This window comes from Trichechus manatus, unplaced genomic scaffold (genome assembly GCF_000243295.1).
Source record: "Trichechus manatus latirostris isolate Lorelei unplaced genomic scaffold, TriManLat1.0 scaffold00195, whole genome shotgun sequence".
Classification (NCBI taxonomy): Eukaryota; Metazoa; Chordata; class Mammalia; order Sirenia; family Trichechidae; genus Trichechus; species Trichechus manatus.
This window is the reverse complement of record NW_004444131.1, coordinates 3522404-3534228: the sequence shown is the minus strand read 5'-3', so window position 1 is coordinate 3534228 and position 11825 is coordinate 3522404. Positions and strand designations below refer to the sequence as shown.

The following is an 11825-nucleotide window of genomic DNA, read 5'->3' as shown; positions in this document are numbered from 1 at the left end:
TTTATAAAGACAATGTTCTACATTCTACCTTGGTGAGTAGCATCTGGGGTCTTAAAAGCCTGTGAGCAGCCATCTAAGATACTCCACTGGTCTCGCCCCTTCGGGAGCAGGGGAGAATGAAGAGAACAAGATGCAAGGAAAAGATTAGTCCAAAGGACTAATGGACCACAGCTACCAAGGCCTCCACCAGACTGAGTCCAGTGCAGCTGGAGCCTGCCTGCCACTGCTGACTGCTCTGGCCAGGATCACAATAGAGGGTCCTGGACAGAGCTGGAAAAGGATGTAGAACAGAATTCTAACTCACAAAAAAAGACCAGATTTACTGGCCTGACTGGAGAAACCCTGAGATTATGGCCCCCGGACACCCTTTTAGCTCAGTGGTGAAGCCCCTCCCGAAGTTCACTGTTCAGCCAGGGATTAGACAGCCTCATAAAACAAAACAGGACTAATGAGACACAGCAGTCCAGGGACAATGACTAGAAGGCAGGAGGGGACAGGAAGGCTGATGATAGGGACCCCAAGGTTGAGAAGGGACAATGTTGACATGTCATAGGGTTGTTAACCATTGTCATAGGGCAGTATGTGTACTAACTATTTAATGAGAAACTATTTGTTCTGCAAACCTTCATCTAAGGTACAAAAAAAAAAAGAATTGTCTATGTGAGATCAAATTGACAACAGCAACTCGAAAGGTTTGATGGGAAGCCTAGGGGGCAGTGAGTTGAAGATAATGGCGATGGAATAATTTGGAAAAGGACAGTGACAATAGCAGCACAACTGGAAGAATGTAATCAATGTCACTGAATTGTACATGTAGAAACTTTCAAAATGGTGTAACTTTGGCTATGTATATTTTCACCAAAAAAAAAAGGTCCCCAAGGTCGAGAAGGGAGAGTGTTGACCTGTCGTGGGCTTGTTAACCAATGTCATAAAACAATATGTGTACTGACTGATTAATGAGAAACTGTTCTGTAAACCTTCATCTAAAGTACAATACAAAAATTTAAAATAAAAAAAAAAAGAAACAGCACATTGTGTTGGGCAGATCTTCTGCAAAACACCTCTTTAAAGAATTGAAAATAAGGTTGTCACTTTGAGGACTGAGGTGCGCCTGACCCAAACCATGGTATTTTCAGTCACCTCTTATGAATGAGAAAGCCAGACAATGAATAAGGAAGACTGAAGAAGAATTGATGTCTTTGACTTATGGTGTTGGCGAAGAATATTGACTATAATGTGGACTGCCAGAAGAATGAACAAATTTGTCTTGGAAGAAGTACAGCTGGAATGCCCATTGGAAGCAAAGATGGCGAGACTTCATCTCATGTACTTTGGACATGTTATCAGGAGGGACCCTTCTCTGGAGAAGGACATCGTCCTAGGTAGAGTGGAGGGTCAGCAAAAAAGAGGAAGGTCCTCAATGAGATGGATTGACAAACAGTGGCTGCAAACAGTAGACTCAAGCATAGCAACGATTAATGAGAATGGCACAGGATCAGGTGGTGCTTTGTTCCGTTGTACACAAGGTCACTATGAGTCAGAACCAACTCGATGGCACCCAACAACACAACAAGTTTCCAGCTCACTTGGTTAAATATCTAAGGGTTTAATTGCTAAATCATATGGTAAAACTATGTTTAGCTTTCTTAGAAGCTGTCAGACTGTCTTCCAAAGTGGTTGTATGCTTTTGCATTCCTACCAGCAAAGAAAAAGCATTTCTGTTGCTCTACATCCTGGCCAGCATTTGATCTTTTCAGTGTTTTGGATTTTAGCCATTATAATAGGTGTGTAATGGTATCTGCTGACTGAAAGGTAGGCAGTTTGAACCTACCCAGCAGTTCCATGGAGTAAGACCTGGTGATATGCTTTCATAAAGATTACAGCCAAGAAAATGCAATGGAGTAGTTCTCTGTTATGTGGGGTTGCTGTGAGTCAAAATTGACTTGATGGTACCCAGGAACAACAGTGGTATCTCATTGTGTTTTAGTTTGCTTTCCCTAATGATATATGATGTTGAGCATTTTTTCATATGCTTAATTGCCATCTCTATATTTTCTTTGGTGAGATGTGTGTTAAAGTAGGCTTTATCTTGATTTATCAAGAAGAGTCTGGAAATTAGCAAATTAGATAATAAGTCTGACCTTTGGATAAGAGCTGTTGGGTCATAAGGATATTAGGAAATTTTTAGACAAAACCCTTGTTTTAAAGTAAGACTTGATTAATAGTTATTTTCTTTTTCTGTTTAACCTGGAGGTCTCTTTGAGCCTTGCTGAGAGATTAGGCTGATAATTTTTATCTTTTTTATTATGATAGTCTTTATTTCTTTTATTGTGCTAAGTGAAAGTTTACAGCTCAAGTTAATTTCTGATACAAAAATTTATCCACATATTGTTACATGACACTAGTTGCAATTCCTATAATGTGATAGCACACTCCCTCTTTCCACTCCGGGCTTCTTGTGTCCATCCAACCAGCTGCTGTCCCTTTCCTGCCTTCTCATCCTGCCTCTGGACAAGAGCCATGCTTTTGGTCTCGTGTATCCACTTGAACTAAGAAGCACACTCTTCACGAGTATTATTTTATGTTTTATAGTCCAATCTAATCTTTGTCTGAAGAGTGGTCTTCGGGAATGGTTTTAGTTCTGGGTTAGCAGAGCGCCGGGGGCCATGGCTTCAGGGATTCCTCCAGTCTCAGTCAGACCATTAAGTCTGGTCTTTTTACGTGAATTTGAGTTCTGCTCCACACTTTTCTCCTGCTCCATCCAGGACTCTGTTGTGTTCCCTTTCACGGCTGTCATTGGTGATAGCCAGACACCATCTTGTTCTTCTGGTCTCAGGCTGACAGAGTCTCTGGTTTATGTGGCCCTTTCTATCTCTTGGGCTAATATTTTCTTTGTCTTTGGTGTTCTTCATTCTCCTTTGCTCCAAGTGGGTTGGGACTAATTGATGCATCTTAGATGGCCACTTACAAACTTTTAAGACCCCAGACACCACTCACCAAAGTGGGATGCAGAACATTTTCTTAATAAACTTTGTTCTGCCAGTTGACCTTGATGTCCCCCGAAACCATGGTCCCCAGCCCACAGTCCCAGCTCCTCTATCCCTCAAAGTGTTTGGTTGTGTTCAGGAAACTTCTTAGCTTTTGGTTTAGTCCAGTTTTGCTGACTTCCCCTGTATTGTGTGTTGTCCTTCCCTTCACCTAAGATAATTCTTGTCTACTATCTAGTTAGTGAATTCCTCTCTCCCTCCATCCACACCCTTGTAACCATCAAAGAATGTTTTCTTCTGTGTGTAAACCTTTTCTTGAGTTCTTATAATAGTGGTCTCATACAATATTTGTCCTTTTTGTGACTGACTAATTTCACTCAGCATAATGTCCTCCAGATTCGTCCATTCTTTATTTCTATGTAATTATTTTATTCTGGACTGATTATTTGACTTTTTACTGTAGTTTATTTATAACCCTGAAGTTATTATTCTAAAGTTACGAGTAATTTTCTGTCCTGATTTTTACTTAGTGTGCAATGATATTATATTTGTTTTTCAGGTATCTCAATACCCAGTTTATTAAAAAGAATAAATTGACAGAAGCTGACCTTCAGTATGGCTATGGTGGTGTAGATATGAATGAACCACTTATGGAAATAGGAGAGGTAGGAAATTCTTTAAATGACTGGTAAACATAAGGGTGTTTATTTGATACAGTGACCTTTTTTTCCCCAGGACATTGAGTTTAGTATTTTAAAAATATCAAGTACGTAAGTTCTAAATGTTAAGTTCATAAAATACTGTAATTATTTCCTAAGAATATTCAGATAGAGGAATAGAAAAGATGATGATAATTTTAATAAGTAAAGTTTTGGTGGATCAATGACAGAGTTCTGTATAAAAGAGCTCATACAAATTGTTTAGAAAATGTTGAGACTCCTGTTAAAAATTGCAAAGAACATGGACTTAAAAGAGAGCTTGGAAGAAAGAGAACACAGATTTATCAGTGTTGCACATTTATTATAACTTAAAAAGTAATTAAAGAAATTCAGAATAAAACAATGAGGTGTACCGTTCAAGTAATTTGTTGATGTATTTGAGTTGTAGTTCAAATCTAAATGTGGAAAAATTGTAATCTGTCTTGCATATGCTGATTCTGAAAGAAATACTCTTGTCCAAGTTTATTTATTTAGTACATATTTATTGAGTAGCCAGACATTGGGAAGCAGTGATGAACAGATAGAAGGTCCCTGCCATTATGAACCTTATACATTCAGGTAAAGGAAGCAGATGCCAAATAAGTAAAGAAATTAAATTGTGATGAGTTTTACAGAAGGAAACAAATGGTTGAGATGCAACGTTAGTAGATATTTAAGTTAGCATGACCCTTTTAGAAAGAAATCTGTCAGTGTCTTTCAGGAGACTTTAAAATGCTCAATACTTTTTCACCAAGTAATCCCATGTCTACTAATCTGTACTAAGAAAATAATAAATTTAGGAAAAAACTTTAGTATTTCTTTAAATACTATTTAAGTATTTAAGAAGTGTGACAAATGGATGCAGAATCTAAATTTCATCAGTAGGCAAAATTGCTAATGAGAATCTATAACCAAGGGGAAAAATGGCTTATGAAAATATTTGGACGTTATATGTTTACTTGGAATAGAACTGTAGGGATTAAAACGGGTACAAAGAAAAAAAAATCAGAAGGAAATACCAAAATCTTAGCAGGGGTTGCTTTTAGTTAATAGGATTATAATTGAATGTTTTACTTAAAATCCTCCGTTATCACCAACATCACCAAGCCCTCTCCTTTTCCCAGAGGAAATCACTGTTAACAATTTGATTTGCATAATTTATGAACTTTACATATGTATTTGCACACAAATGTTTATGTATACCCACATAATAGTTTTGATTTTATGTTTTAAACATTAATGGTATCATATACTACATACAGTCCTGCAGCTTGTATTTTTTTGCTTTTTTTTTAAATAGCTGATGTACTTACTTTCATGTAAGTTTGTTTTTGAGAGCTTAATATTTTCTAGTAGGAATATAGAACAATTTATTAAACCACTCTCCTTAGTTACTAGTTTTTTTTTGTTGTTACGAGCAACACTGCAGTGAACATCGTTCGTTTGTTCATTCATTAAATATTTATTGAGCCCCTCTATGTCTAGGCACTTTTCTATATGCTGGGAACACAGCAGTGAACAAATTAGACAAAAGGCTTACACTCATGGAGTTACATTTATGTGTATATCCCTTTGTACATGAGCAGAAATTTTCATAGAATGGGTAACTGGAAGTGGAGTTTCTGGGTCACAGGTAAGCACATTGTAAGTTGTGATAGGTCCTGCTAGCTTGCCTTTCAGCAGGGCTTTACTAGTTTGCTCTCTGCTCCTTGTGAGAAAACAAATGCTTTTACTTATTTGAAATGGATTTATCAATGGATCAGAATAAAGTTACTCCAAGGAAACAGAACAGAGATGCCAGAAACAGATCTGTGGGGGCAGTTAAGTTGGAAACGGGCAATCAATTTTTGGTATCTGAATAATTTGTAATGTGTATGGGAAAAAAATATATTGGATTTTAAAGACTTAAATGTGAAAAACAAAACTTGACAATTTTTAGAAGCCAACGTAGGAGCACACGTATCCCTGTGACCTTAGGGTAAGGGAAGAATTTCTTAAAAGACACAAAAAGAATAGACATTAAAGGAGTAAATTGATAAATATGAGCACATTAAAATGAATAGTACATTTTTACTAAAAATACACCATAGAGAAAGTGAAGAGTCAAGTAACAATACATAAAACTGGCAAGAGATTAGATTTTCACTGTGTGTGTATGTGTGTGTGTGAGTGTATGTATATGTGTGTGTTTATATATATATATCCTAGGTTTTGTTAAAAACGACAAATATTAATGAAACAGGAGGCAAAAGAGATAATAGACGTTTCACAGAAAAAAGCTAGATAGACAATAAACATACAGTGATGCTCAAACAGCTAAAACAACAGTGAGATACCATTTTACATCCACCAGATGAACAGTTTTCCTAAAGCCTATTAATACCTGTTGTTAAGGACTAATGGAACTCACATCAAGTGTTTGTGAGAGCATAAATTGATAAAATCACCATTTGTTTTTTTTTTTAATTTTAAGTACAGCTGTTCATTTGCCTAATCCTATAGCCCAGCATCTCCACTCATAGGTATATATCAGGGAATCTCTTGCCTATGTGCACCAGAGGATGTATACAGGAATAGCAGCAAAAAAACTTAGCAAAAAAAAATTAGCAAAAAAAACTGGAATCACAAATACATGTTCATCAGTAATAGAAAGGAAAAACAAACTGGTACATTCATACAACAGTATATTTTATAGCAGTGCTGATGATTAAACTAGAGGTTATATTTCAGTTTGGATGGATTTCAATAACAAAGTTAAATTTTGAAGAATATATATAGTATGAGTTTGTTATCATGGCCAGTAGTCGTCAGCTTCAAAATGGTAAAACCATAAACAAGGGAATGATTTAACATAAAATTTAGGATAGTGAAGGGAAAGGAGGGGGCCACTTGGCAAAGGTTTAATAGTGAAGTTGTATTTCTTAGACTGGGTGGTGAATACATGAATGTTTTATTTTATTGTTCATTAAACTGACTTACCTTCTTATTTTTGTATGAGATATTTCTTGGTTTTAAAAAATAGCCAAATCCTATTATTTTATTTAACATAATTCATTTGTTTTTGTCATGGCCTTGGTGGATAACACCTGCCTTATGCATCTGTAGCCCCCTCCATAATGCCAAACGTTTAATAATCTATAAATTAAGATTTTATAAAGCAGTTATTTCTGTAAGATTTTTAATTAGTAGCAAAACTTTAATCTGTTCTTTGTGTAAGTCTGATATACTGATCATTATCATATTAAATTAAAATTTTATTTCCTTTATGTACATTCAGTTTCCATTTAAGTTTTGAAATACTAATTATAAATACTTCTTTTGATGGGTATTTTTGCTTTTAAAAACATTTCGAATAAATGTTGCATGCAAATACTAAGTAATTCAGCCTTGTTAATTTTTATTTTTCCTGGCAGCTAGCATTGGATATGTGGAGAAAATTGATGGTTGAACCACTTCAGACCATCCTTATCCGAATGTTGCTCCGAGAAATCAAAAAGTGAGTACTTTTATTTTCTTAAGTCAATTGTATTTTTCCGTTCGATATGATTTAGAAATAGTGTTCAGTTGCCTGGCCACTGGTTGGAGTTTTTAATCAAGGAATATTTTGTTAGTGCCTTATGGGGTTCCAGTAAGAAGGATGGGGATTAAGAAAAGAAGTCACAAAAGAGGATAAGAGGATAGTTTTTTATTTAACATTAATCCCAAATAGAAAGTAGATAGTAGCAATTAGTAATCTGGTTTTAAAAAATTGTCACTCACTCTTTTAATGATTCCATGGTTTCCAGAGAAAGTGAGATGGGGATAAAAGGCAGTAGGGTGGAACTAGTTCTTTTTTTCTTTCTTCTCTCTGCTAAATATGATTAACTAGAAGAACACCCCTAAAAAGATTTATAGGTTCTAGTATAATTTCTTTTGCTAAAAAATATTAACTTTTTTTCTTGACATAAAATTCAGCTATTTTATGTTAAAAGCATAATGAAAATATTGTAATTTTCTAAATGATACTTTTATGAAATAAAAGTATTTCTTTTCGTCTCTTTTAATATAATTTGCCCCATCTTTGTGTGATTGTTAGACTGTCAAAAATGGATTTGATTAAAAAAAATTAAAGAAAATCTGTGTAAGAAAAATTACACAACTATAGGATATTAATTCTGGAAAAGACATCTCAGATCTATGATCTGATCAGAGATATTAGGCCAGTTTGTATTTTTGTTATTACAATCAGTCTCCATTAAAGCATTGTTTGACATATTTTGCCAATACTTCATTTATTCTTTAAGTCAACTCTATTAGGTAGGTATTATAGTACATTTTACAGCTAAGGAGACCAAGACTTAATAGTAAGCATTAGATGTGGCAACTATATGTGAAGCACTGTGCTAAAAGCTTTATGTGCATTATCCTATTTAATCCTCACAACCTTGGGAAGTAGGTACTTAAATACTATCACTATTTTACAAATGAAGATGTAAATGGTAGAGCTCTACCTGGGGTAGTTTGTCTCTAGTCACCATCTTTTTTTAATTTCAGGGATTCTAATCTGGATTTGTCTAACTCTAAATCTGCTATGCCTATCTTTTTAATTCACAGAATATTTCTTCTACTCTTAGCTCCAATACCTTTAGCTTAATGACATATATAGTACTTTTAGAATGCTTTGAGTATTCTAGTCTTTCCACACACACTTCTTTATTTGATTGTAAGGAGGTAGGGCAAGTTTTATTTACAAATAAATTGAACTTCAACAAGAAGAAATGATTTGTTGAACTTGGTTTTGTTAAGGAAATAGACTCCATGCCATAAGATTTCCAGTTTGGGTCTTTCTACTGCACTGCTTTGCCATCTATTTCCCCATTGTTATTTGAGCTCATATGGCCAGATAACGTAACTACCATAACCGTGGGTGAAAGACTATGGAAGGTACTGTCCATTAGGAATCTCATCTAATTCTTACAAAGGATATGATGGTGAATGTTATCGTAGACTCATTTTGCAGATGAGGACAAATGAGACTTAGGAGGATAAGCACTTACCCATGTCATATAAGTAGTAAATGGCACACCCAGCTATCAAACTTAGGTCATTCTGGTCCCTAAGTCTGTGGTCTTATTTATGTATTATATGCTCTTAGAAAGAGTCTGCTCAAGTTGCCCCTCATTGCCATTTGTGTAAAGAGCTCCGTGAGATTTCCAGAATAAAGTCTTTTCCGAACTAGCAGAGCCTGTTTCAAGTTTGATTTCCTATCAACTTTCTTTTCCCACATTCATCCCCAGCTTCCTAAATATTCCCTATAAGTCTCTAAAGAGCATTACTTTGTACAGGTGGTTTCTCAAATCTGGCCCCTGAAAATCACCGTTACACAGGGAACTTTTTAAGAGTTATCTTCCTAGAAAAAATTACAAAAGTAATAAATACTGATTGTAAAAAATTAAAAATATACAGAAGGTTAAGGAAAAAAGTAAAAGACCTCTCTTTTTTCTCCCAGTACTTTCAGTTCTGTTCCTTAGAAGAAACCACTATTAAGGGTTGAAAGTATTTTCCAATAGAAATTCTGGCATATGTATACAAACACACACACACACAACCTGCAAAAGCCAGAACTTGTGTAATGTGGAAACCTGTCAGAGAAGGAAAACTCAAATATTTTCCACTAAAAGGAGCAATAGAAAAGTGATAATACTATACCCTGTCAAAGGCGGAAAACTTGTGAGACCCAGAAAATCAAGGCAATCTCATCGAGTTCTGGCTGTCACAGGTTTCACTGTTTTTATACACGCACACACACATTACATATATACACACGCATACATATATACATACATTTGGAGGGGAGGTTTGAAAACATAAGATACCTGGCTTATACTTCCATGCTTTGAATCATACTCTAGGGAGAATATGAGCCTCGATTTTTACAAAGCTCCTCATATGGTATTTATGTATCCAGTCCAGACCTGTATTTCTGAATACTAGTCTACACTAAATAAATTCCCTTTATGCATTCTGCAAAGCTTTTATTAGAATATTTTCTTTTTATTTGGATTTTCAAAAATAATTACACAAGTATTAAGTGAATATATTCTTCTTAAAAGTTTAAACAGAAGCCAGATTTGTGGTTGGTGAGCGACTATAAAGGGGGTGGTATGAAGGAGTTCCTTTTTGGTAATAAACAGTTCTGTATCTTGATTATGATGGTGGTGATGTGAATCTAGACGTGGGATAAAGTTGCATAGGGTCGCTGAGTCGGAATCGACTCAACAGCAGTGGGTTTATTTTTATTTTTATACACACACAAAGGAGCCCTGGTGGTGCAGTGGTTAAGCCCTTGACTGCTGACCAAGAGGTCAGCAGTTCAAATGCACCAGCTGCTCCAAGGGAGAAAGATGTGGCAGTCTGCTTTGGTAAAGATTATGCCTTGGAAACCCTATGGGGCAGTTTTACTTTGTCCCATAGGGCCTCTATGAGTCAGAATCAACTCAGCGGCAACTGGTTTGGTTTTTTTATACACACACAAAAGTGCATAAATGGTTGTGTTAAAACTGGGAAGTCTGAATAAGGTCTATAGATTGTGCCAATGTTAGCTCCCTGGTTTCAGTACTGTACCATAGTTATGTAAGATGTTACCATTGAGGAAAGCTGAGTGCAGGGTACATGGAATCTCTCTGTATTATCTTTGCAACTCCCTCTGAGTCTATAATTATTTCAAAATAAGTTTTTTAAAAACTTTAACTAATGCTTAAAATATGAAAGTCCCTGTTTTCTCCCCTTCCTCCTTTTACTTCAGACTTCTTTTCTGCTTCTCGTAAGTACTACTTGATAACAGTTTGGTTAAATCATAATATTTGTTTGCCTAATTAAGTACAATGACTGTCGTCCTTTTTGGGAGAATACTTATATTCCTTTAGAAACATGATGGAAGATGTGGAGTTTCTCCAAAGAAAAATACTTGGTATGTTTATGTATACTCTTCAGAAGGTTTATAGATTTTTAGGGTCAGAGTTTCTCCTTTAGCCTTTACTTAGTGGAATTCTCTATCCCTAAGAGAATTATTTCACAAATTGTAATCTGAAATAAACCTCCACACTTAAACTATTTGTTGAATTGGTAAGTGTTTTTATTTGTTCTGTAGCTCTGTGTTCTCATGGGAACATCATAAACAAAGGCAGTAGTTAAGTGACACATGGAAAGAAAATACGTTGAACTTTAGAGCTCCTATTTTTTGAACTCTCTTTACCTTCTGTACTGTTCTGATGTTGTACTTCTCTCAGATACCAGAGTTTCCTACAGGTGTGGTTCACTTTCAGGCTTTTTTCTGTTCCATTTGTTAGTTTATCTGCTCTTGTACCTTGTTGTTATTGTGGCTTAATAATGAGTCTTGATATCTGGCAGGTCAAGTTTGGCGTCCAGAAGCCAGAAGTATCCTTGATGTTCTTTGGCCCTTTAATGTCTCCGAATAAATTTTTATAATTTTCTGTATAAAAGTCCTGCATGCTTTTTGTTAGATTAATTTCTGGAGCTTGGTATTCTCAATACTGTATATAGTGTGTTCTGTATAATTACCTATTTTAGTTGTTTTCTGCTAGTGTGTAGAAATGTAACTGGCTTTTGTATATAAATCTTATATTTATCCACCTTGTTATATTCTATTATTTGCATTTGCATATTTTTGAGTTTTCTATATAAACTATCATAATCTGCAAATATTAATAGCTTTTTTGTTGTTGATTTTTTTCATTTGGCTAGGACCTCCAAAACAATGTTGAAGTGATGGATAATGAGCATTTTTGTCTCATTCCTGATTTTAAAGGTTACACCTGTAACATTTCCTCATTTAAGATGATGCTTCTTACAGTTTTTAAATAGATCTTCTTTATCAGAGTAATGAAATCAACAACTAGTCTAGGTGTTGAATTTTATAAAATGCCTTTCATATTTCTATTGAGTGATCATGTTTTTTTTTCCTCCTGTTAATCTGTTAATGTGGTGAATTACATTTATGGATTTTCTAATGCTAAACCATCCTTGTATAACCAGGATAAAACTATTTAAAAAATTATAGCTTTTATACATTTTTTGCGTTTGATTTGCTAATACTTTATTTAGAAGTTTACATCTGTACTTGTGAGTGGAATGGGCCTGC

At 35.1% G+C, this 11825-nt stretch overlaps 1 protein-coding gene across 3 annotated transcripts in view; it reads left to right on the top strand.

Moving 5' to 3' along the window:
* The window catches only part of CUL2 (cullin 2), an 89466-nt gene that overhangs the window by 32666 nt on the left and 44975 nt on the right, over nucleotides 1-11825 (top strand). For all 3 annotated transcript variants that reach the window (XM_023741949.1, XM_023741948.1, XM_023741947.1), the window contains exons 5-6: nucleotides 3547-3652; nucleotides 7099-7181. In XM_023741949.1, the coding sequence (XP_023597717.1) occupies nucleotides 3547-3652; nucleotides 7099-7181 (189 nt within the window). The remainder of the gene's footprint in view (nucleotides 1-3546; nucleotides 3653-7098; nucleotides 7182-11825) is intronic.